A 26,790-nucleotide genomic window follows, 5' to 3' on the forward strand; every position below is an offset into this window, starting at 1 on the left:
AAGCCATGGCCTCTTCTATGCCAGGGGAAATGGACCCACAAATGGTTACCTGGGAGAGAGGCTTCCTCAGCCTCTCCCATCTGAGGTTGCATCGACATCTGTGAACTAACCTGAATTGGAAAAACAGGGAAATACAGATGATAAATCCCTGGAGCAACAATTATTGTACTTTGATGGGATGCAAGAGACCTGAACTCATGTCCCAACTTTGCATCCAAAGCAAGCATCTTGACAAATGTCTTACTTTTTATCTTTTCCCACATATTTTTTACTTGGCCTTATGGCCTAGTAAAATACAGCAAACTTGTTAGCATTAGGTAAATTCAGTATGCTCTCCCCTTGGATTGCAAACATGCCAGAGTTTACCTAGAAGATATCTCATACATCATTTCATATTTTGTACCTGAGCTTCTACTAGAGCATTTACTCACGACAATGAATTGCTAGAGAACTATAAAGATTGTCAGTCAGTTCTGCTAGAGTCCAACATCTTATTATATTGCTATCCAACCATTAAGTTCTTTGATTTTTCTCATCTTATATTAAGTTTTTAGAAGAAAATGAATCAAATTCTGCCCATTAAGGTGACTTTCCCTAGCTGGTACTTGACAGAGGGGTTTCATGTGTGATCATTCCACCAGTAAAAATAAAACAATTTATCCTCTTGGCCTATATGGCAAGTAACAGTCAAATTTTAGTAAATGTATCCATTACATGACTCATAAGGGACTAAGTAACTCATATCAGTCCTGAAATTTCCAGCAGCCTGACTTAAAAACTAGTGTTCACATCTGCTGTTACTTCTCTCCTTCCATCTTACATAAGAATTTGGTGATACTTATGTCTAACTTAAGGTCTAAACTCATTGTTTCAAGCCCCACCAGGGACCTGGACAAACTTGCTTTGTATAGGGATGTTACTATATTAAGACTATGAATTTTCTGCATCAGAAAAATGAAAAAGTCCAGTTTACCTTGCACACGTCATAGTACTTTTCTGGAGAACACTTCACAAGCTGACTTACATTTAAATATCATTTTAAAAAGAAAAAAAAGAGAGGTACATTTTCCTAGTAAACACTGCATTAACAGAAACAAGATAAACATCAGCGCTGACAATGTTCACTCTAATATGACTGGCCACAAAAAATTTGCTTGTTGACTTGTTTGTTAAAACAGGATGGAAGGGCAGGAGGAAGAGAGAGAGGTTGGATTGTCATTTAATGAGAAACTGATTAATAAACTTCCCTCAGATCCTAGCAGATGAAAAACAAAACTCTATCCATATTTCATACCTGTATTTCTCAATATAGCTAGATGAGCTAGCTGCAAACACATAGAGTCTCGCACATGATTTTAAAGAGCTGTGATTGCATGACCCATTTAAATTTTTTTCTTGCTGTGAAGATAGTCACATTCGGGTAGCAAGTCTAGTCTACTGCTTTGTCACCTTAACTTTCTGTGAGAGGAAAGAGGTAGAGTTCGGGGTTTTTGTTTGTTTTCTAATTTAACACATTCATATTGATAAGCTGTATCTGTTTTCTGTATCTGTTTACTGAAAAACTGTCAGCAAAAAATATTTTATGCAAAAGTAGAATTTTATCAAAATTTACCAATCCAAGCTCTGAATTTCAAAGCAGTCCAGGATATAAAGACAGCTGGATCACAAGTTTTATGATGAAATATGTTTGGTTCAGAACAGCTTAGATAATGACCAGGGTATCTGAAGGTAGAAAGACAAAAACAAACAAACAAACAAACACCACTCTCTCTCTTTCCCATAGCAAAATACTCCACAGTAGTGAAAAGCATAAAATTGTTATTATATTGAAAAATTAGCCACTTGTTAGGAACCGCAGACATGTTTGAAAGCTTAAACACTCACCTCTTGGACTTCTCCTAAAAYAAGGGATAGAATTTTATCAACATTACTTGAAAGTTAAATAAGGAATACACCATTTTTTTCAGATTATTGTTTATATGTCTATTTAATCTGCAAAGTAAAACTGTTTGCCAAAAATTGATTTAGAACTTTAAAACTTCTGAATGTTTAAAACTGGGAAGTTGAAATAAACATCACTCTCCCTGACGGAAGTCCCCACTGCAGGTAGAGTCCAGAAACCAGACGGCTCCTTCCACCCAGGCATGCTGCAAAAAGCAGTATGGGGTGGCAAGAGGACTGTCAAAACAGATACACACATCCACACAAACGTTAATCCACATCAGGCCATTCAGAGTCATTGGTTTGGAGCACTACTCTGAAATTTGTAATCATTAATCTGTAACCTGCACAGTACGGATACAAGACATCATCATCTAGAAAAAGGTAAACCAGACCCCTGCTTCATCAAGAACTTTGTGTCAGTTGTCTGATTTGTCGATATCAGATTTAACACTGGGAGTTTATTTTTGAAGAAAAAGGTTTTGTTGTCATTGCAGAATGCTGTCTTTCTGCTTTGTATTACTGCAGATTGCCAGATTGTATCTTAGCAAATATAGTTAATCACAATGCCTGAAACGACTTTTATACAAATCAGACTACAATGCTTACAAAATTCAAGCAGGGTAAAAGAACAACAGAACTGCTTTCTTTTCCATTGGAATGGAATTTGAAGAGCAAGCACACCCAGCTGAGAACAAAAAGTTCAAGAATAGGAAAAGAAAAAAAAAAGCCCCAAATCAATAGATTAACGAGGAGTAAAAGGACCAATGGAAGACAACAGGGCACAAACCAGTCATCTGTGTCTTTTGGGTTTCATATATAGATATCTAGAGTGTTGTGGGGGACATGTTTATGCAAGTAAAGAAATATTTAGAGTTCACACAACTAAATTCTGCAACTACATGCACAAGTATCATGCAAACAAATCTGCAGCTGTAGTTGTCTAGATTTGCAGATGCTGCAACTGCAGATGCAGTTGTATTGAATGGAGACAAAAAAAGCCAAGTTTGAAATCACTGCTGTCATGTTTGTCATCCTTGATGAATACACCAGTGTGGATCTTGGGATCTTTTTAGCACATTCTGTTTCACAGCACAAATACCTCAGCTGGATTAGCTCTAAATAGATTGGGTCAAATTCTACCAGAATTAGCAAAATCAAGAAGAAACACCAGAACAAACTGGTTCACTCAAAAAAGTCACTGGGCCCAAGACTGAATTAAAACTCATTCAGAAATTTTAGGTGAGAACTAATTATACATTTGTGGCCAGCTTGCTATTAAAACAGATAATTCGAAGACATAAAACATCATATGTATAGATTTGTGCTTCTATGCTTAATACAGTTGTTGGAATTACTAAAAATAGAACTATAAAGTTCTTTAAAAATTCTGATGATATAAACTTAGCTTTAAAGCTAGGTTTCTGTAAAGGATGGCCAATCAATTGCAATTTATTATAAATGTCTTCATGTATCGATACAGCAATGAACAAATTAATGCAGTTGCTATAATTTATTTATATGTCAAAGGCCTCAAGCAAAGTCACTCACAAGAAGCTACAGGAGAGAGTAAGTGATAGAGGCAGAGATACAGAAGTAGTTTGAACGGCACAAAGTCACAGGCTGCCTGTTGAATGTATCTGTAGTGACTTACAGAAGCAGAGACTGACAAATTTCCCAGGGGACAAATCAGCAAATGGTACAAAAGTATGTAAGTTATTTAAGAGCAAAGAAGATTTAAGGTTTATATGAACATAGTTGAGAGAATATGACAGTAATTATAAATAAAAATGGATAATGACAAGCAAAGAATTTCTATATTAGAAAAAAGTAGAAATTATATGGCTTCAAATTAAGTGCATCATCTCAGGATAAAGAACTGCAGATCATTAAGGGCAGGTCTGTAGAAACTTCTATTCAATATACCTACAGACAGGTAAAAACAAACAAACGACCCCCCCCCCCAAACACACACACACACACACACACACACACACACACACACACACACACACTCTCTTTCTTCTATCCCTCCCCCCCCCAGCACAGCACTAGAAACAGCACAGAGAGATTACAGAAAGTAATCTTAAAACTTATAGTTCATCTTATTTAACACTGACTCACTCATCTCTTAAGTTATAGAGCAGAATTTCCAGGTTCTGAGAAAAACTACACAAAAATAAGGGAAGCGACACTAGAATACAAAAGCAATAGTGCATGGAAAAGATGACAGCAAACTTTTAGTCACCTTTTTTCATGCTTGAACAAGGAGACAAAGAATTTGAAAGATGACAAATTCTTTATCAAATTCTTTATCTTTATTCTTTCTCAGACAGTGCGCAGTTAGCCTGCAAGTTTGCTTCTCTAGAGAGTCAAGACTTCCTGAACTTACTTTTACTTAGCGTACATAATTACTGTTGATATTCAACGCAGGAACAAAAAAACCAAAAAAACAGGCTGTAACTCCTCATGTGTTTGGCTTCACACTAAGTGTGCACTACTGGATATCAGAAGTAAATATTCTCTGCACGCATGCTAATCCCCAAACTGGAGCCTGTACAGTTTTTTATGCTTCTGAGAAGCACGCCACACCACAGAGAAAGGTGAGCTACCTGTCCCAGTTCTGTAATCCTCATGTTCTGAAATGGCAATGTTCAGTGTAATCCTCCTGTCTTTTTCCTCTAGCCAAATAATTCCACACAATTTTCCTTTTAAACCTTTACTCTGGATTTTAACAGGATTTTATTCAGACTACCTGCATAGCTAATTGGCAAGGTTTAGAGGGAGAGATTTCTTTTTTAATTGGTAGTTCTTCATGTAGGATCAGCACCCCACACCCTCTGTTTCTTCCAAATATACCAACATTGAAGATTAGCAAGTGACCCTTTCTTTTTGCCAAAACCTCAGAAGGGATCTAATTTCTACTGTCTTCTAGAAGAGTCTGAGTCAACTGCAGTCCATTTCTGGAATGATAAAGTCATCTTTTAAATACTTTTGAAATGTAACCTGCCCCTACTGTCCCTGTTACAAACAGCAGAAATTTATCTGCTCGACCAATGTTGAATTTTTATGCGTCTTAAACCATAAGAGCTACATTTACCCACACAGATGTTTCAAGAAAATCTATAATGCTTCCTTATAATCTATTTAAATCATCAAATCTCCCTCTCTCGCTCTCACCACACCTTCTTAGCAACCAATTCTGGCCCCTTTGCTGTCTTACAACTAAACTAGTAACTTTTGCACTAGCTTAGTACAAAACTAGCAGTACTTCTACAATGGTAGGAATTTCTACCGTTCCAAATTCTCTCTCTGCTGTGTCCACTTCCCATCTCTTTTCAAGTCTCAGAAACTTTTGTTTTTTACTGTCTCACTTGTGCTTGCAAGCCAAAGATATAATTTCCTGTTAGTACTTATGGCCCTACTAGAGTATTCTCTCAAAGCAAGAAAAAAGCCAGCTTGCTCAATTTCTGTAGATCTAATTATTAACCAATCAAAAGAAATATCAGACAGTCTGCACCCGAGGAACAGGATGAAAATAAATCAGATAAACTATTTGTAATAATAAAGTTGCTAAAGTTAAACAATTAAACAGTTCATATTTTCTTATTTAATAAATAATATCAAAAAGTGAACCGGTTCTTTTTTTTTTTTTTTTTACATTATTGGAAAAAACAGTCTCTTGTCTAACTCCAGCAATTATACAAGCCATTATGAAACAGATTTAGATTTGGAGACCAGCTTTTTGGGTGGACATTCAATATCCCGTTTAATTGGAGTCCAGTGCGCATAGCCTCATAACTACTGATGACTTCTCCACTCCTGGGCTTGGTCTTCTTTTTTGTTGTTCTGGTTCCACTGATGACCTCACTGTTCTTTTGCCAAAAAAAAAAAACAAAAACAAAACAAAAAACCCCAACTTATTCCATATATAACATTGAAAAAAATATGCAAAAACATGGCAAATTCCAACATCTGATCAAATCATAACTACCTTTATGCTATCATCATATAGATGTTCAATTATATTTGTTGCATCAACAGTAGCATGGCATTTTATCTTTTGCATTTTAAAAAAAATGAAACCAGATATTATATGCACATACGCACAGAGAGTACACTTGACAAAAACACTTTCATGTGGTTTACATTTCACTTTTATTTATTCCTCAAAACCGCCCATATTGCAGGGTTTTTTTTCTTGATGAAATATGGAACTGAGCAATTAATTCTACAAAATTATGGTAAAAACTTGCTCAATTTTCTACCTTATTGCTAAGAAACTTTACAGGTGCACAGTTTGTAAAAATAACCCTTTTAAGACTGAATGTATACACATGCTACAGGATAAAAAAAAAAAAGAAAGCAATTAGCACAGCACCTCCATATGGGGCAAATGCAGTGCTGAACATAGAAAAATGTTAACAAAGTTAGAACTGCTCATTTATTTTACAACTTTTTTATAAAGGGAAGAAATCGTTCAGTCCTAAAAGGGTTAAGTAGAAACCCTAATATACTTCTTTTTCTAACAAAGCTGCCACTCAATCCCACAGTACAGTGCTTGAAAACAAACTCAAAAGTCTGGCACAGGAAAGTATACACATTTGTTCAGTACTCATAAACACAGCTGCTTTTGAAAGAAAGTAAATAATATGGTTAATAATTGAAGAGCATTTAGTTTCAAAATGGACACCTCTATGGAGTCATTTAGTCTACAGTGGGTAGCTTACTTATGATAGCTAATTAGTTTCACTTGGCATTAATATTATGTGTACGGGGAATTCACAGATTTATTTCTTCAGTTCATGCCTTTTCAGGTAACCATTCTGATCTTATAAGTCTGTGCAATAAAAAGGATAGAATATCATTATTAACACAGTCGTGGGAAACCTTCAGGGGCAAATAATTAGGAAAAACATCAGCAGCAGGTTATTAAAGACTATGCTAGTGTTGAATTCTGAAATGCAGTTCCAAACAAAAAGAAAACAAGAAAAGGCATAGCTAAATTTGAGCACTTAATTTGCTTTTTCATCCTAAAGTTGGAACTAGAACAACATTCTGAACACAGACTCATTTTCTATGTACATAGAATTAACAGCAGACTTAACAGCTAAAGTTGAACAGTTATAATAGTTTCATACTGAAACATTCTAAAAGTAGTTTAATCAAAATCTTTAGATATTGTTAATATCATGAAAATTGATTAACAGCTCACAAGGCCAATAAATGTAACAATATCACCCCACAGGAAAAAGTTCAGGAAGATAATATATCTGAACAACTGGACATCTTAACAACAGTAAGGACCTGGAAGACCATTTCTGTACTACAAATTACCTACTGGCAACAATGGAGCCACAAGCCCAAGGAAAAATACAGGGTTTTAAATGGTCTTGTAAGCAGAATTTAATAACCTTTTTTTCACCCACTAGGCTGTAGTGTGTAAAACAGCAGAAATTAGGCTAAGTAGTTAGATTCTTTACAAGTCAAAGAATATTATAATATACTCTATTGGGCAAACTTATTGCAAGAAAAGAAACTGAATATAAAAAGTATTGCATTTATATGTAAAAATTTTAAAATAATGAATATAAAAGCAGGTGTCAAGTTCTGAAAAGCTATTTAAAATATTCTTTGAAGGTTAAAAGGCTTGTTATGGTTTACCTACTGTGTGTATATAATGTCTTGTTTTGGAATATCCTTCTAAATCTGATACATATCACTTATGTTAATTCTCAGTCTAATTAGTGCTGAAAAACTGTGGCCCTTGAATGAAGCAGTATTGTAAGATACTTATGTGCTTCTAACAAAAACACTGTGAAATGATTCCTGCCACAAAACAATTAAAAGAAAGTTACATAGCACATACACAAGTAAACAGATTTGCAAGTAAATGCCAGTAAACAGTTTAAAACAGAGATAAGGCCACAATGAATTCTGCCCTTGGTCACTGAAACAGAGATGAGGTGAGGCAGTATTCACTAGTGCTAAGAACCAGCATTGTGACTATGTCATGGGAATAAGTATCATAATACAGAATAGCAAATATGAAGGCCTGTGGTGGAATACAAGCACATTTTAGAAGGACAGTGGCACTGACAAACTATTAGCTAAATGTGTTTTGTAACTGATTTCTTCCTTTAACCACATTGTTTTCAAGATATACAAAACATGTTCAATGGAGCACTGAAGCAAGCATCAGAATGGAGCATCGCAGCAGACAAACATGGTGCAGAGACAATGCTTTAAAATGGTGGCGGTGTTGAAACTGGAATAAGTGGTCAGAAAATAACCCTATGAAAATGGTCAACAGATAAGCCTGAAGGCAATGCACTGTAGAAAGCCACAGGTTCATGTTTACACTGCAGTTGTGGCTCTTGCTTCAGGGTATAGTAAAGGCTGAACACACCATCAAATTTGTATTTTGGCTTTTAAAGAGGAAGGTCGCTATCAGAACTTGTCCTATGAGTCTATGCCTAGTTCTGTGACTACAAATGAACTACTGGGATATATTTTCAAATACAAATGAAGCAGGCAGGTTTACAAGGAGGGATAAAACATGGCAAGGTTAAAGTGAAAAACACACACAACAACCAACAAAGTCAAAGTGCAAATGAGCCTTAAATTTATGATGGAGAGAAGACTGGAACATTGCACAAGCTGTTGGCAGGGAAAGAGAAACCCACAGGAAATAAGGATGGGAGGAGTTGACATCTTGATAGTGCTTTTACCGTTTTCTATTTGCCCATTTCTAAGTAATAAAATTTACTTCTAGTTATTATGGTATGATCACTTCACAATGAAAGCACGTTCTCAGTACAAGCCTTACACCAAAGTCTGGCCTAATTTACTCAACAGTATGAAGAAAAACATGCTTTTTGTGATTCCCGGTGATGAAGGGCATCACCTACCAATCCCATTTGTAGCACATACTTCTCATGATATTTTAGTTACATGCCAACAAGACAGAAGACATGCTGCCAAATGAAGTTATTGGGAACATTCCACTTCTGAAATAAAACATTTAACTTACACTTAATACAAATTATGTACAAGATTAGAAAACCTGAACAGATCCTGAAACATTTTCTGATGCAATATGACTGAGCAAGGAAGAGGGGGAGAAACACAGTAACAACCCTTCAAAAACACCAACGTATGCCTGTGACGTGAACAATCATTAACATGACTGCTTGAGATGCCACTTTAAAAAAACCTCACGTAATGTTAGAACCTCATGAATTATCACTATAAATACATATTTTAAAAAAAGGAAAACAGAAATAACTATTAACAATGACTGAAAACAGAGCACTAAAGTTAACATACATTGCATGTATTGCAGGCAAGGCAGAGGCATTTTTTAAAGCTTTTGCACAGACTTCATATAATCTTAAAAAAAATATGCTGGCCTTTACAAGGTTCTACTTGCTGAAATAAAAACAATTTCAGTTCATAAAAAGTCACAAGACTTCAGTTTAAAAAAAGGAACAGTTCCAGCCACAGACCAAAAATATATATATATTTTTTAAACTGGAAGAGTATGGTAATTAGATTATACAAGCATGGTCAGGCTTGGAACCTGAATATACTTCAGAGCAAAAGCTCAGAGGAAAAAAAAATATAAACTATTTGGTAACAAAAGTGTACTATATGTTGTGATACAAAAAAGGTATGGTGAAAATGTACCTTTTATACTAAAGCTTATACAAGTTCCTTGGTCCATAAAAACTATGTGTTCATGTTTTCTAGTTTGCTCAACATGTATCCCAGCCACATTTTTATTTCTTGCCCATTAAAAAAAACAGCTGAAAAATAGATTTTCAATAAAGTTATTATGTTTCGGATGTATTTTTTTTTATTGTGGCTTCTATATTTAAGATCAGCACTTGCAGGTACAAGGTTCAAATAACATCACCTAAAACGGAAAGGTGTTTTCCCATGAAACCACAAAAATTGTTCAGTTCTCTTGAATGTAGCACTTAAAAGTCAGTTAAAGTCCAAACAAACAACGGTAGTTAGGAAACTACAGTTGCTGTAGATGATGTGACATTGGTTGGATTTGTACTGACATTTGTGTAACTTCCCTCGCTGTTTGTATTTGTTTCACTAGAAGCCATGAGGCTTGAGTTGGCTCTGAGGATTGCTCCAGCAGCGCTGCAGTGTGGTCGTGGCCCTGGTTCCGGTGTATATGTAAAGGTAAGGCTGGTGGAGTAAATTATGCCATCATTACGGACCAAAGTTACTGGAACCTGGACTGGCTGACGGACCCACCTCCAACCCTCTCGAAACGCAGAAATATCTGGAACAACACATAGCATGCTCTCTGCACATCTGGAAAACAGGAGAGTGAACTAAGAATAATACAACAGCTTCAAAAATTATTAGACGCTATTCAAAGTATTCAGTAAAATGTAAAAACCAAAAAAGCAGTAGAAAATTCTGTACCTGTACATGGTTTCAGCTTCCACATCCCCAAACCAGACACGTAAATTTGGAGTGAAGTTCTGTCCTGTAAGTTCGAGCATTGCTACATCCCCGCCACCATTCAACTGGAAAGGGAGTGATGAGAGAAGAAAACTCAACAAAACCAGATATATTAGTAAAAACAAACAACCACTCCTCAAAAAACAGAAGAAATTTCTTCACAGGGCATACAAGAATTCTACACAATGCTGTTTTTATTAGCTGGATAAAACAGAAATAAACACACCTACACAGCTGAGCTATGAAGAAAAAAAGATACTGCCAAACAATTGGAAAGCCTAAAGTAACTTGTAGTTCTTCATAGTGGCCACTTACAATAAAGCAGTCAACAAGCAAGGCTTTGAAAACAAAGATCAAAGAATCTTTCACAGAACACATTAGAACTTCATGATTTTCAGCAGCAGAAAGCAGATTTCCTTAATAAGGATTCAGTCTGGCTCTGTTTGCTGTGTAATTGGCTGTTTTAAGAGCCAAAATAAATTCTAAATAATCCAACAGAAGTATAAGTCCTAAGGATATACCTATCACAGTATTTTAAGATAAAAAAAATTCTTAACATACAAAACAGTATTAATGTTATTCCAGTGATGAATATGCTCGAGTATTTTGGAACATAATCAAGAAAAATTATAGCAATGTCATTTCCTATTTATAAAACTGGTAGGAATGTTTTTCTACAATAATCCATAAAGGTACTAGGAAGGTTAAATCAGTACCACAAAATATTTTCACATTAAAAAGTTTATTTWAAAAAAAAAAATCACTTACTTGAAGACTTTCTACAACAGGCACAGGTGTTACTGGAGCATGGACCGGTCCCATCCCCTCATAAAATGTGTATTCTGCTTTATCTGTGCTAATGATTGTCCAAGAAGCTCCATCATTAATCATTTCTTTATTTGGTTCTTTTGGGCATGGAGTGGCCTTAGTAAGAAAAAACAGTTTTGCACCTGATCTGTAGATTCGTTTGACAGTTACAGAGCTAAAAAACAACTGAGTCAGTAACAACGTCTGCTATTTCAAAAATGTTTCGTATTCTTTTTCTTCTAACAAAATGCAATAGAGAAATAGTCGCATGCTGCTCAGCAAAACTGGTAAAAAACTAAAACCTCTGAAGACATTGTAACTCTTACCTATGATGATATAGCCCACTCTCCAACCTTCTGTTTATTATTTTAATTTTAGTTCTGCTTTCAAAGTATTAACATTATACAATGACCATTAACAAACACAAACTATAGCAAAAGGAGGAGCTACTTTGTCATTGATACAAAAAACCCTACTCTAAAGTGATCAAAACTGCTGCAGACTGAAGTGGACATATTTTATTAATTACGTTTTACATCTGCCCAAGTACCTAGATTTTTTTTTTAAAAGGAGTTCTTCATCATCCACAAAACGATGGAAAATACAAACTTATATTTCAGTGTTTGTACAAGGCCATGGGCAGAAACTGAAATGGCAAATGAGTCAGAAATTTTCCTTGTTTCCTTGAAAATATATTACCAAATTAGTCCAAAAAGATATAAAATACATTGACAGCTATATTCTTCTGGCAACTAAAGCTTCTCTGAACAATTCCATAGTCTAACAGTCAATAAGGAAATTCTGCATATAAGGTTTAAAAACAGGTACAGGAAAGAATGTACTCAGAAATTCAAATTTTAATACCTAAATTCTGTTTGTTTTCTTTCATAAAGCTCAGGATATCTAGGCATCTTTTCACTCTTTTTAATTGTTAGATAAACTTCAATTAGCACAAATTGCCCAGTTCAGATGAAAGGAAGTTGAGACCAAAGCTGAATTCAGGTGCACTCTTCATTCTGATATGATCAGGTGAAAAAACGCAGAAAACAGCTTGCAAGATAAGTGTGCAACTAGGATAGTGCCTAGAGATCTTTGCCAGGTCAGGACCCAATTGATATTCTTATTAGAAATAGAACCTTATGAGGCTTCTAAACTACTAGCTTAACTCTAAAAAGAGAAACTGTTATCTACTATTTTGAGGTATGACATTTCTCCTACATGTTATCAGAGAGACTACAATTCCTGAAGCTGAATGGACCAACATGCTTCAACTCAAAACAGATAAAAACTTGGGTATCAAAAATGAATGAGTTGAACTGGTAGTTACAACTCAGGTTCCTGGAGTCACCACTGACCGTCTTCTGAAATCACCAGCTCAATGTGCAGTGGCAGCCTAAAAAGTCAACACAATGTTGGGCACCATCAGAAAAGGAGAATAAGATATCAGATATTAGTTAGCCATTGTAGGACCTTGGTTAACCCACATCTGCAACAGTGTGCAGTTCTGGGTACAGAGAAGGGCAACTAAAATCATCAAGGGGTTGGAGCTGCTGGTCTTAGGAGAAGAAATTAAAAAGACTGGGACTCCAATTTGGAGAGAAGAAATTAAGATGATGATGGGCAAGGTGAATGCAGAACTATTATTCACCAAATCCTGCAAAACTGCAACTAGGAATCACGCAGAGAAACTATTAGATTATTCAAAACACATACAACAAAAGCTCTCTACACAGAAGATAGGAAACCTCTGGAACTTACTGCCACATGAGGCTCCAAAGACAGCATCAGCACATTCAAAAGGAATCAGACAAGCTAATGGACTGCACGTCTACAAACTGATACTAAAAGGTAGAGCAAAGCCAGGAATGTATCCTCCTACGTCCCTATGTGGATGCAGGTGAGGACAAGGGGAATTGACTGCAGAAAGTGACCAGGGTTTGCCTGCTCTCTCTAGACAGCATCTCTTATCGCTGTTATTAGAAATAGATGCTGGGCTCAAAATGGGCTATTGCTCTGAACCAGTAAGGCACTATTTATATTATTTCTGTATTCTCCAGAATATATGACCATCTTTAAAAACAGATCTGTCTGGTACTTCAAAAACTGAAGTTCAATTTTCAAGTAGGTTCATGTTGACCTTCTGACTTTTTACAGCCTCTCTGCTTTAATCTTCTAATTTCTCTATACTCAGCTGTTTCCATTCACCCAAGAAAAAACTGTCACCCTAAAGCAAAGCTTTTTACTCTGATCACAGTTCAGTTAGGCTCTTGTCCTAGGACTTATATTCAGCAGTGAGTGTGGAGCAGTGGGCAGGTGAAAGATGATACACATGTCCGTTTCCCTGGTTTTGGTCTTATAGTTCAAAGGAAGAAACAGATAAAATGGGACCTCTCTCCTGACACTGGCAGACAATGCTTATTTTTCATAGTGATTTCACTTACCAGACAGTGATAACAGCCCTATGTGCAAGTTTGGCAGATTTTATTCAGCAAGGAAGCAAGTGGTAGCCTTGCTTTTCCTACTCTACTAAAGAAATTCAGAAGAGAGGGTGGCCTTGTCCTTTTATCCTAGCCCTAGCCCTGTAAAACTCATAGCTCTTATCAGACTGAGCTCTATGAGTGCACAAACTGAGGAGTGTGAGGATGTCCCTGTACTCCCACATGCATTTCCAGGATACTGAACAGGCAGCTGTTAGAGAAGCAGGAGTTGCTTCTTCATGCAGCTCTCCCCCACAAAGTAGTCTGAGAAAGATCAAAGGGCAAGGCTGATCCTCAGTCACTGCAATTCCTGTTTCTTTGCTTTCTGTTCTGACAAGAGTCCATTGTCCATTATGAGAAAGTATGCTGCTAGGTATCTCTGCTATCTGTGGGCAGAACCGAGAGATCTGCTCTCTTCTGAGCCACAGGTCATGAATATGTTTCCTGAAATATGAACAAGGCCTCTGGTATTTTCTTTCCACAGTCTCAATTCAGGATAGAGGTCAGCTCAGCCCTCACCAGTCTTCTTGTCTCTTCCCTTAAATTACAAAAAATCTTTAAAAGGTTAGCTTCCCCCTTTTCCTACATCTACCTTTCCTACCCTTCTACCCCTAGAAGCTAGAGCTGTTCTCCTAGAAAGTCCTGAGTCTTTTCCAAGTGTGGCCATCTTCGTAGATCACAGTGTAATCTCCCAATACCCTTTGCTATTTGAGCTGCCCTGGAGGTTTAAAGAGAAGATGGAGCAATACTCATGTAGGCCTGAACTTAGTCCCTGTCTTGTTACCCTGACGGGAATTATCACACTGAAAATCTGCTACAAACATGCTAACCTACACATGAGACTGAAAGAAGAGTTTGTTAGCACATTGTATAAGCTGCCAAAGCAGCTGCACACCATGACATTTTTTACAGCTCTTCCTTGGGGTTCATTCCTGTCACAGTAACTTGCTAGGGATATTGTTCTCCCCCTGCTGGAGAAACAAATAATTGAAGACAGAGATGGCTACATACTTTAAAGACACAAGATTTCATGAAAAGGTTAATTTTCCAAATCAAATTTCTTTGGCTTTATAAGTTACCATGGCCAACTACAGTAACTTCCTATGCTTATGTTCTTAGGCAGGAGCAAGACAGTGCAACTCTGCTAAGTTTCTAAAGAAGTAAGATCACGATGAGTTGCATCATTTCCTATTTTCTGTAAGCTAAGAGCAGACACATACATAATTAGTACAACTCTGTTGGCATATGTCAACTTGTTAAGCCAAGCATGCACGAGTTCATAGTTGATAAAATATAAATTCATTGTCTATACAGATCTGGAAGAGGGATATGAGAAAAGAAAAACAGATTTGAAACAGGACAGGTATTACTTTTCATCCTCTGTGTTTTCAAAACAAAATTAGACTCACATTCAAAAAAACCTGCAAAAGTGACATTTATACACATTTTGGGACAATTTGGAAAGACTCTGCAACCATACTTCTCATCTGGTAGAACAGGTTTAAACAACTTACTTGAAATTGTATGATTCTCTCCTGGGAAAGGCACAAATACATTCTCTCAGTGTCCTTAAGGTAGAATGCACATTTATGGAGCTGTGATACTGGATCATCTGCATCCAGTAATGCTGTTTGTTTATCCACTTTTCGAATTATCTGTGAATGAGAATTGCACATACATAGTTAGGACAATTTCTGTATTCCATTACACTGGAGATTACATAAGTAATGTTAGCAAAGGAAGTGAAAGGTCATATTTTTTTAATTCCAATACCTCACTGTTCTAATACTAACATTTGTTCCATAATTTCTAATACTTTTGACAACAAAGATACAATATTAAAGTGATGCTTGGTACTACAGCTTCAACGTAACAGGTGCTGCATGCATATATATTTTATCTTGTTTGCTATAAGAGTGGGGAAAAAAGTCCACGCTTCACAAAACAGCAAAATCTACTTTTGTTCCATTTCCTGATACAAAAGAGCAGGAGGTCAAGTACTAACATACTTTTACAGAAGCATGTGCTTCCACTACTGATAGCATTAAGAACAGACTGTGGCAGACTGGTTGCTGAACTAAAGTAGTTGAAAATAAAGAATTACATTATAAGTATTCAGATGTCCTTAAGTACAATTTTGCAAACACAACGATCATAGTGCATCTAACGATAGTTGGTCATTAAATGTTACTTAAAGACAACTGCAAAGAACAATCATTCCTTACATCTGGAAGTTCAATGCAAAAATCTGCTGTCTTAATTCAAAGCTGTTACAGTATTTTATTTTTTAAAAATTAAAAAAGTTATTCCCTTACAGACAGTGGAAATCTGTAGCTTGGAATTTTAACTCAACTTCTAGAAAAAAGTTAATACTTCATTTTATGCAACATCAGCAGAAGCAGCAGCCATAGTGCTTGAAGATTTCTAAGCCGACAATCAGAAAGCCAACCATGTCCTCTGGGATTTCTAATGATAATAAATGGCATTATTAGCAATATAATTTTCAAGGTTAACTTGTTTCTTCAAAGTTCTTCACATCAACCTATAAAAAGTCTGCAAGTTACCTTTAAATCACGTCACCTTCAATCAGTCTTGAAGGCAGCATGACACATGTTCCAAATAGCAAACACAACAGGAACCTTTAGCTTGACTTCTTTTAATCTATTTCTACCTATACATATGGTTTCTGGAGTCATAAATGACGGCATCTCCTTTAGGCAGTAAGCAATGTTTACATGAAGCCCATGAATAAAGTGGAATCCTCCTACTGAATTTCATGCTGAACCAGATCAGTAGCAAACAAGTCTGGATTTTCCTGTCAAGTAACATGATCTAATAAAAATTGAGATCTATTTAAATCATCATTTTATTCCATTTACTCTGAGCAGACTTATCTTCTAGCAGAGTCTGATAATAGGAGAAAAGTTCTCAGTACAGTCATAGTAAAATACCTCTGGGAAGGTGAAACAAAAGTCTGCCTGCAGGGAAGTTTGGTTTTACCTTGGCATGTTCTAAGAAAAACATTTCAAATTGAAAGTGGAATTAGCAAACCCTCATGTAGAATTCATAACAGGCTGACAAACCACAATTTCACCAAAGATCTCATGTGAAATATGGTTTATTATCAGCCATACAAAATTCCATTTAGGCTGGCATTTAAGTGCATAAAACAGGAAAAAAAACCCTATAATTCCACTTAAATTTGTTTTAAAAATACACATGACCCAATGGTATCCACCAATGTTTATTTTTTTGGTTCATGAACCATAAGTGCTTCTAATCAGTTTTGTATCTGTGACAAAGACCAGGGTTGAAATTGTTTTTTCTTTTAATTGTTATTCAAAATGCATTTACAACGTTACATATTTAAAACAGCATTAGTAAAGGTCCAAAATGTTTCTGCACAATGATATTGGTATAATTATGTATCCTTAGAAGCACACAGAAGTGCTTTTAGATTCAAATCAGTAAAGCACTTAAAATGGTGCTAAACTCTTAACAAGTAGAGTAGTCCTATTGTCTGCAAAGAAATTACTCATCTATTTAATATCAGTATTTAAAGTATTTTGCTACACTAGGAAATACGTTACCATTTCTAAACTTGACTTACTTTTTCTTAAGAAGAGCCTGCAGAGTAATTTACTTTTGCAAGTTTGACTTTAGAAAATTTATCTGTGCTTACTTTACAAGCTGTTCGTCACTTACAGAATTAATTTGCAGATATAAAGCAAAAAATAAGATCATGTTAAAATGAATATGTGCTTTATATGGAAAACAGCATTATCAAAAGGAAACACATGAAGCCAAAAATTATAAAGAATGCAAACTCAACTATGTAATTACACTAAGTAGCAAGCTACAAATTAATTACAGCATTGGAGAAATTAAACTGTACCAGTCTTGGGAGTGCCATGCCAGTAACTGAGCATACAAGTTTGACAGTCTGCCCRTAATGAATGTAGCCATCTCTCACTGTGAATTCTTCTCCTTCTGATTCATCATCGTCCACTGCATGAAACAGGAATTCCACATTATTTGTTTTAAAACATGTCTCTCTTGCTAGGAGGAATATTTAATATCACTCTATTACATCAAACATGCACTCAGCAACAAAACAAATCTGTACTTGGGCAATTAATAAGGAGGGAAAATGCAAGACTTTTTTGTGGGGATGGAAGGAGGGAGGTGAGAAAGAATATATTGCTTCATTTTTTACTTACAGAGGTGAATGTAAAATGCTCCCCACTGTTGCGAACTGGCATGGAAATTACCACCTTCTACGTGCAAATATCTGGTGCTAACTGTTTGGGATCGAAGTCTATTAAATAGTGCCACTTTTGTCCCTGATGCAATACATACTGCAAGGAATACATACAGACTTGAGATTATAAAACACTTTATTATTACATAGAGAAGCAATAAAAAGTGACAAATACAGTGAAATGACAAATACAGGAAATCAAGAAATAATTCTTGTGAAGTACTTAGGCTACTTTTAGTGATCATTTTATTTGAAGTATAAGGAAAAATTATTCTTAGAAATCACAATCAATTGAAAGGAAGACAGACACAACTACATAAAATTGTAACCATGCAATGTGAAATTTTCTCAGATCTGAACTTATTTTATTAATAAGTTCATTCAAGAGGGAGAAAGGCTAAGTCTGCTCCCCTAAAAAAATTCAGCTTACCTATTATTTTGTCATCAAAACGGGCATGTTTCTTCTACTTGGTTCATATTTACTGCCCATCAAAATTGTCTGAATACAAAGTCAACAGTGCACAGTCTGAGCCCACGGGCACGAGCTGCACAGCAAAAGACTGCCTTTAGTCATGCTGCAAGTTAGCAGCCCTGAGTCCACATTCCACAGGTGCACGGGTTCCAGCCCAACACAGACAGAAGAGCCTTTTAAAGCACTAGTGAAGTTAAAAAACAAAAGAGGGCAACTCTTGAAGTGCTCCAGTGGTAGGCAGGCAAAAACTTTGGAGGAAAAGTAAAAATGCTCCCAATTGTACATTAGCACCAGAAATATCTTCAGTTGAAAAACAGGGTAAGCAAAGAAATCTGCATGAAATAGCACTCTACAGATTTCTTAACCAAGTACTTAAAAGCAAACATGCAAGATATATTAAAAATAAAACCAACATGAAAATGGCATGAGACAGTAAGAAGCTGGCTGTGATGTGAAAAAGTGAGTTTGGTAACATGGTGCTACTCATTTATCACAATCTGAAAGCTATCCCTTTGCTACCAGTCAAGACATTCTAAGCACCAGACCACAGCAGCTTAAGAGATCCAGCAACTCAGACAGTGGAGATGGAACATTCTTGACGCATTTGTCTACACAGATTCACTCCTGAGAATAAAGATTTTTGATGGACCTTTTACATTTACTACATAAGACTGACTGCAAAAAACTCATTTACAGTATAATCTATTTAAACTGAAACACTAAAATACACTGATGTGCAGAGTTCTGAAGTACATTAGGAAAAACTAGAAAGTGATAATTTTATTGCATTTACTTCGACTTGTAGTTAAACCTCAGAGCATGTAAGAAAAAATGAATAGAAGGCAAAATGAATTGCTACATAAAGAAAAGAACTGCAAAACAAATACTTACAGTCTGCATTTTTCAGGGACTGTTTCTTTTTAGAAGGTTTGGAGATGACTTTGATCCGTTTGCTGAGGAACACACCAATGTCGTCACTATTGCCATAGAACATTTTTACTGATAACATGAAGTGCTTTCTCTTGTCTGAGTCAGATATGTACAATGTTTTGGCTGTGCAATAGTTCTGTAGGTAAAAACATACTATTGTTTCTTTTTTCAAATCAACTAAGTTCAAGAGCCTATATACATTTAATTATGAACAAAACAAGACAACTTCCTAAATCACGTCAAAAATTGCTTTCTCCATCTCTTACCACTAACAATAACACTTGAATTCTTTTTTCTAATTGATATGGAACACTTTCATATGGACTACTATTTAGTTTTGTGAATGACTTCAGTACTTTAAATTCTTTCTACAGACCCTACTAAGACTGGAAACCAGATAATTAGAGACTACAGGCATAGCAAAGCCATGCCTGAGTGGATGAGAGCACTACTAAAAATATATTAAGTATAGCTATATAAGCAGTACAGTGGGTACACACAAGAGGCTGCCTGCACAGAAACTGTGTTTGAGTCAAACCTTTCAAGAAAGAAGGAGAGAGGATTGGGTTTTGAAACACTAGAAAGTTACTAATGGCCAAATGTTTAAGCTAGGTGACAACAGGAGCTTAGATATCTCAAAAGGAACTTTTCTCATCCTTCATTTTAAGAACTGAGCATTCAGAAATTGCACAAAATCAGTGTTTATCTTGGTATTACACCAAGCATGCTTCTGAGAAGTTATACTATAAATGTTAAAGCCTTACCATCTTCAGTAGGATCCTGTGAAATCACGTGTTTAAGCTAAAAGGTATATATGGCATGGGTATTTTGAGAAAACCACTTGAGATAGTAATGGCTCTTGGAAATAACCAGCCAGATTGCAGGACAGTGCAACAAATTTGTTCAGACCAAAATCATCTAATCTGTGGTGACCGAGTCACTAGCTTCCATGGCAGCACTATGATGAGGGGCCAAGACAGGGAACTCAGATTCTATTATATACTTGAAAAAAAACCTTCAGCAACATATGAAACATTTCTAAGGAGACTGTGCTACAAAAACTACAGTTATATAGCACTGCTTAATACAACACCAGCCAAAATAGGCATCTACAGGCTGTCAGTTTTATTCCAACTATTTACGTCATCAGAAATACCTTTAAAAAATTGTAGCAATTTATAGCACTGTAAAAAAAAAAACCTACTAAATCTATTAAAATGTTAACTTTATTTTTAATATTCTGATGCAAAGCAACTTAAAGCCTACCTCTAGCAACAGATGTTGTTCAGATACTTCCTTGGTAAGATTACCCATTCACACAAGCCAGTGAGATGGACACATGACAAATGAAAACAGTTTGAGCTAACAACCTTACTTCAGTTAACTTTTGATGCCTACCAAATAAACTAACAGTTTACTGACTCAGACTTTGAATCAGCAATGCCGAAATGAAAAGTTAATATCCTATTATGATCCTATGACCCATCAGGTCCACTGATTCACACTGTCCCATGTATTTCTGAGGGATTTTTTTCTAACCACTTATGTAATATCTGCCACAGTATACCAGAGGTTGTCAATAATAAGCAAGCACATTCCTTGAAAGATGCACCACGTAGTTTTAATATCCTTTGCAGTAGTTTGACTGTTTCATTACACTTGCTCTACCTTTCCTTCCAAGTTCAGCTGCTGCATTTCTTGGTCACTGTTTCCTATTCCAATRAAGGCGCAAGGTTGTGATTCTTGCTCAGTGCAACCATCTCTTTCCATCTGCTCTTTTTTTTTCTTCCATCCGCTGCCCATAAGATACACACATGGAGGGGGACAAAAGAACCTGAAAATGAAAAATGTACGATAAGATTACATACAGCTTTTAAGAAAAAAAATATTTAGACACAAACTGTTGTGTACCCAAAGCTTTCTTAGTCAATTTATATTTTGCATTCCAGTTTATACATGCATACCCTTCACCTGCCTTGAAGATTTTCTAAAATGCAAGTCAAAAGGGGGAAAAAGTAAGAAAAATTAGCATTAGGTGCATTGTCACAGAGCACCTTTCCCATTCAATACGATAGCTAACACTCTGCATCTCTATAAAATGAAAATGCTTTATACCCTTGGAAAGAAAAGATTCTTAAAAAAAGAAAAAAAAGGCACCTTAGAAGTGATGATAGTATTGTGCTTTCATAGGTGGTTAATATGATGCAGTTCCTACTGCAGCAGCAGCAGCAGTTCCACAACCTAATTTAATGGACGACTGTTGACTACAGTTTCTAAACATTTAGTGTATAATCATTAGCAAGGAGGAAGTCTCTATTCTACCCAAACATAAATCTTTTTTACAGTTTATAAATGGAATAAATGATTTTACATCTTCACTAATAACTGCAAAAGACATGATTTGCTCTCTAACAGTACTGAGTGAAATCAGTCTACTGATTAGGTACCATTTACATCAACCCGTTTAAAATTAAACACAACATTGTAATACCATATCTTGCTCCTTAAAGTTTCTGCAAACTATTAAAATGTAAATCCTGACTGCTTTTGGTTTTAGTCACAGCTAAACCATTAGCCAACAGCTTCAGTGTATTTTTCTTCATTTAGTTAAGATCAAAGTTGAAAAAGCAGTAGAACTATGAGTACATGCCAGTTTTGAGGTAGCTAAAGAGGTGTGAAGGGAAAGGATAACAAAAAAGTTTCTAATCATTCTGTTTATTTCAAATCAGAGTATAGCATTTAACTTGGCAAATCTGAAGTCCAAAGAGGACTCCTACCTTATTCCTGTAGGTAGGTAAAATTTTTTTGAAAATTTGGCCTGGGACGACCGAATTAGTGGATTGTTCATATTATTAAACACTATATAAACTTTGATTAGTATAAGTCAGCTTTAGTATCAAAACCAAGTTTAATATATTTATCTCATCTATTCAGTACAACTAATTTTATTTAACACATATAAAATACTTTTTTAAATAACAGAATTCTAAACAGGTGAACCCAGCTAATAATCACATAACAACACGTGTAAATACTAGGAATCTGAATAAATGCAAAGATTTGTAGTCATTTCAGTTAATTACACAGAATTAATGTATATTCCTTGTTAGCTAAACAAAGAACCAAATTTTAAAAGTTTTATTGCAATTGAAAATGTTTCAATGGTTATGATAACTATTCAGAATAAACCACTTCAGTCAAAAAAAAAAAAATCAAGTTTTCAGTCTTGCCAAATGAATTCACAGTGAAAATTTTTCACTTAATTTCACTCTTTTGAAAACACAGCACAACTGATAATACACACACACACATATATATACACACACACAAATATATATTTTTATATATATATATAAAAAACTTAAATATCTATGGAAGTTTTTCAAAAGCATCATTCTCTGGTTTGAAAAAACACCACCTACAGAAGAGAATTAGWAGAAATTTTAGGTCATGAGGTCAAAAGATATGCATGTTTGAGAAGCCCATCAAATTAGTTTGTGAAACTGCTCCTACAAATTGTTTTTTAAACTTAATAAATCTAAAGTGATAGAGAAAAAAAAGCTAGTTTGTCCCCATTATGGTAAGTCCTTTCAGCAAAGATGTATGTACCATAAAAATTACTTGCTCCTTCTGTTGCTGTCACGAGCATAGAAATTTTGATAAATACATAATTGTGAATTAATGGAAGCTACTTGTAGAAGTGAACTATTCAAAGTTCAACTACAAATATTTTTCACATTCTTATTTCACCAGCTTTAACTATTTGTATTTTATTCTTTGAGGGAATTATGGGTCATAGGAAGGTCTGGAAGTTTTTCTTGCAGTTGTAAAATGCAGAACACAGAGAACCAAGGCACCAGGTAGAAACATGCCAATTTGCAAAGCAGATGTTTCCTTATGGAACTGTCAGCTTGAGAAACTACCCAGTAAAGTATCTCAGAGACAATATTTTACACTTTCTGAGTAGCAGTGTAAGAGTATTGCACATTCACAAGCTAGGCCACAAATTACAAAGCTGAAAATTATCGTTATCTGACATAGGATGGATTATTTTAATCTTACTGCTGTAGGAATTGAGGTTCTGAAGTTTGAAAGTCACAGACAGGAAGAGTAAGCATTAATAAAAAAATTACATTATCAAACAGCACACATGGTATATTACCGTTCTGTTTACTATTTCTGCCTTTTGCTCCTCATCTTTTGCTACTTGACATCTGTTTCAGTTTTCTTCATAAAGATGCAGAACGTTGCAATAGGGGCATATTTAAGATCATCATGTATTTCTTTTACATATCATCTAAGTCCTTCCCATCCTGCTGTAAAGTTTTGATCTCAGAAACAGGAATGTATTTTCTAGTTCTCAACTGCATTTATTTCAAACATCAGATCAGTGCAGATTGCATGACCTAATTATGCTCAAATGCTTCTCTGCCGTAAAGGAAAGATGATCTTAAGATGACTTAAGTTTGTGAGAAAGACAATGCAATGAGAAAGGTCAAAGTCATAAAAATACATCAAAGTACAAGGAGTTTACTTTCTACATGTTCAATCTGATTTATTTTCCGTGTATCACCCAACATCTAGATGTGAATATTATAATTGAGTTAAAAATCTATTCTGAGGCTCATCTACTGCTTGCTGTAACTTCTGGCATGTTTCAGGAAAACAAACACAAAACAAAGCAAGAAATAATAGCTTTAGCATTACACTGAGGAAATTTTGGTTGTAGATAATTTTGACCTACACATAAAAAAAAAATTATGGACATACACAGATGGGAAGAAGAAAAAGTCACATTTTTGTTAGATCGGCAAGGGAGGGCAATGAACCTGCCCAAGTAATGTTTAGGAGACCTACTCTACCTTGACATCCTAGGGAGAGGGCCATTGTCATGTTTGCGACAACATGCAAAATACATTGAAAGGGGGGTTATGAGCTAAAACTACAGCTAGAATTTTTTTTTTTTTTTAAAAGACTGAAATAACAGATACATTTATTCAATTGACTAGCTTCTGGAAACACACCTGGACCACCAGAAAAAACACATCACACATCTAATCAACTTCTGAACTCTCAAACTCAAAAGACAGTGCCAGATCCCTTCATGCAGAACAGTTTTAATTGAAGCATTCGATAATTTCCTTATCAACAATTATAAGCTATTTCCAATTAAGGAATTATATAGAGATTAAAAATTAATATCAATGTTTATTAACTGAGCAATGCTTCGCAAAAAAACCCAACAAACTAAACCAAAACAAAAAACAAACACCTCAAGCTCTGCATTTCAATTAGGTATAATACAGTAAAGCCAATCACGCATTCAGTTTACTTTTCTCCCTCATGTACTCTTTTGTATTTATCTTACTAGCTAGAACACAATAAAAAAAATTCCAAGCCTTTTTCATACCCACTTTCATTTCAGCTTTGTTATAAGTCTAGCCCTTTGAATAACTACAACCTCTAGATGGCAATACAGACCTATAAGAAACAAATTTTAACCCATTGCCAAAGAGAAAAAAAGCCACAAGTTAAAATGCTCTTTTAAAATTAAAATACAGAGAAAAGCACTGGAAAACTACAAATTATGAACAAAGAAAGAAATTCTTGCAGCTTAGAGAATTTTAAGTTTGGTTAAAACTGTCAAACAAGGAAACTGTCTGGATGGTAACAATTGCGATGGGTTTTCTGAAGTGCCAGCCTCTTACTCAGTCTTCAGATATAGACAAGTATAGTCTGGTGGCTTTTTACTTCATATTTACAATCCCAGGAACTAATGTACAAGCGGTTAACTATAACTTTCCTATCCAATATAGTGTGAATAAGCAATGAGGATTCACAGACTTCTAATTTTCACAGAGGATTAAAGAATCTGATCAGTAAAACAATAACCGTTGGAAATAGTTTTTCTAATTAATAAATAATTTCCATATAAACAGGAATGTATATGTTTATGTGAGAGGCTGGCTTTCAGATAACTATGAAAAAAAAAAAAAAGAAGAAAGACTCTTTCCCCCCCTGCAAAAAAAAAAGCTAAAGTAATTTCCAGTGTTACTGACTGAAAATACGGTAGGACAAGGTTTGGTGGAACAAATGAAAATACTCTTCCTTCAACCTTTGATTTACAGGGCCTACCTCTTTTTTCTTCAACCACAAAACTAAACTAAGACTGAGTGGGAGATAAAAATTTCTCTGAAGTATTAATCTGACCTGTAGAAAAAACAAAGTGATGGGTGTTGGAGGGACAAACAGCTCCCTCTGGTTCTTCTGAGCTTGGTCAGAATTTTCAGTACAAAAAGCAATGGTGGAAAATCATGTAGGGCATAATTTCCCCATCGGATTGATAACATATTCCCTTAATACCTCTTCTCAATGCCATGAGTAGACTGGCAAATCTTTGTTAAATGAGCAGTAAAACAACATGGAGGGGATGCATTTTTCTGCAAGATCTGTTGGGGATCAACTCTGTGAGTTCATTCACTCCTGGAAGTATAGCAACCAGGAATGTCTTCTTGAACAAAACCCATTCCACACCTGTTAGAGCTTCATTGACAAGATGCATGTTCAGTGCCTCCTATTTGTTGATGTAAAGCATAGTGACGGGTTGACTGGACAAACTTGGATATTATTTTGGGATATCAGATCTCAGAAAACACTTCATGTATTTATTACTACTTATCTCCACAACATTTAATTGTGGTTCTTCTGGACTCCCAGTTTCTCAGAGGAAGCTACTCTCTCTGTGATACTCCTCATATGCAGCTTCCAACTGGTGTAATTAAAATAGTGGGCAGCTTTAAATGAAGCTAACATTGGGACTGACATTAGCCAGGAAAGGGCAGAAGTTCTATCTCCAAATGTAAAGGGCATCCCCATAATGCCTTCTCCCACTGATCCTCTCAGATTCACAAAACAGTAACTCAGTACAATAAATGGAACCAAGCTGTTAATCTGTCTGTTCTGACAAGTCTTTCCATCAGACCGACTGGAAACTGAACACTTTTCCATGGCAAGAACATCAAGCTCAGGTTTGTCTAAAGATGCTCCCCTTCATTCCAAATGACTTCAGGGGAAGAGTAACAAAATTTACCACGAGTTCTAGTGATTCCAGCATCCTGACTGCAACAAAAGAAGGTGGAATAGGTTGAGTCTTCAGCATCATCTGGAGTATTGTTTCTAATCAGACAAAAAAACAAGGAGAGAACAATGCGTCCCCTCAGCCCCTTCAGTCAACTAAGGCCTATCAATACAGAGAAAATATGGTACTTCAGGTAGAGAAGGACTTGCCAGGGAGGAAGAGGTGGAATATAAAATAAACTAAGCTCATGTCACTGCTACCTAGTTCTGATACACTCAGTGTTCTTTTAAAACCACAGGCTTCTGCTCTCAAAGGTATGCTTTTTTAAATTGTCCAA

At 35.6% G+C, this 26,790-nt stretch overlaps 1 protein-coding gene across 8 annotated transcripts in view; it reads right to left on the minus strand.

Moving 5' to 3' along the window:
• Positions 1-6,085: 6,085 nt before the first annotated feature.
• RBPJ (recombination signal binding protein for immunoglobulin kappa J region) overlaps positions 6,086-26,790 on the minus strand; it is a 63,010-nt gene continuing 42,305 nt past the window's right edge. For 5 of the 8 annotated variants that reach the window (XM_026071084.1, XM_026071082.1, XM_026071079.1 and 2 more), the window contains 8 exons: positions 21,044-21,209; positions 19,337-19,511; positions 17,933-18,070; positions 17,608-17,720; positions 15,227-15,367; positions 11,197-11,352; positions 10,390-10,493; positions 6,086-10,275 (listed from right to left, as the gene is read on the minus strand). In XM_026071084.1, coding sequence (XP_025926869.1) covers positions 9,960-10,275; positions 10,390-10,493; positions 11,197-11,352; positions 15,227-15,367; positions 17,608-17,720; positions 17,933-18,070; positions 19,337-19,511; positions 21,044-21,209 — 1,309 coding nt within the window. In that variant the 3' untranslated portion in view covers positions 6,086-9,959. The remainder of the gene's footprint in view (positions 10,276-10,389; positions 10,494-11,196; positions 11,353-15,226; positions 15,368-17,607; positions 17,721-17,932; positions 18,071-19,336; positions 19,512-21,043; positions 21,210-26,790) is intronic. The other 3 variants (XM_026071080.1, XM_026071083.1, XM_026071081.1) reach the window with 2 other exon arrangements.

Source organism: Apteryx rowi, unplaced genomic scaffold, assembly GCF_003343035.1.
Source record: "Apteryx rowi isolate R43461 unplaced genomic scaffold, aptRow1 scaffold_321, whole genome shotgun sequence".
Taxonomy (NCBI): Eukaryota; Metazoa; Chordata; class Aves; order Apterygiformes; family Apterygidae; genus Apteryx; species Apteryx rowi.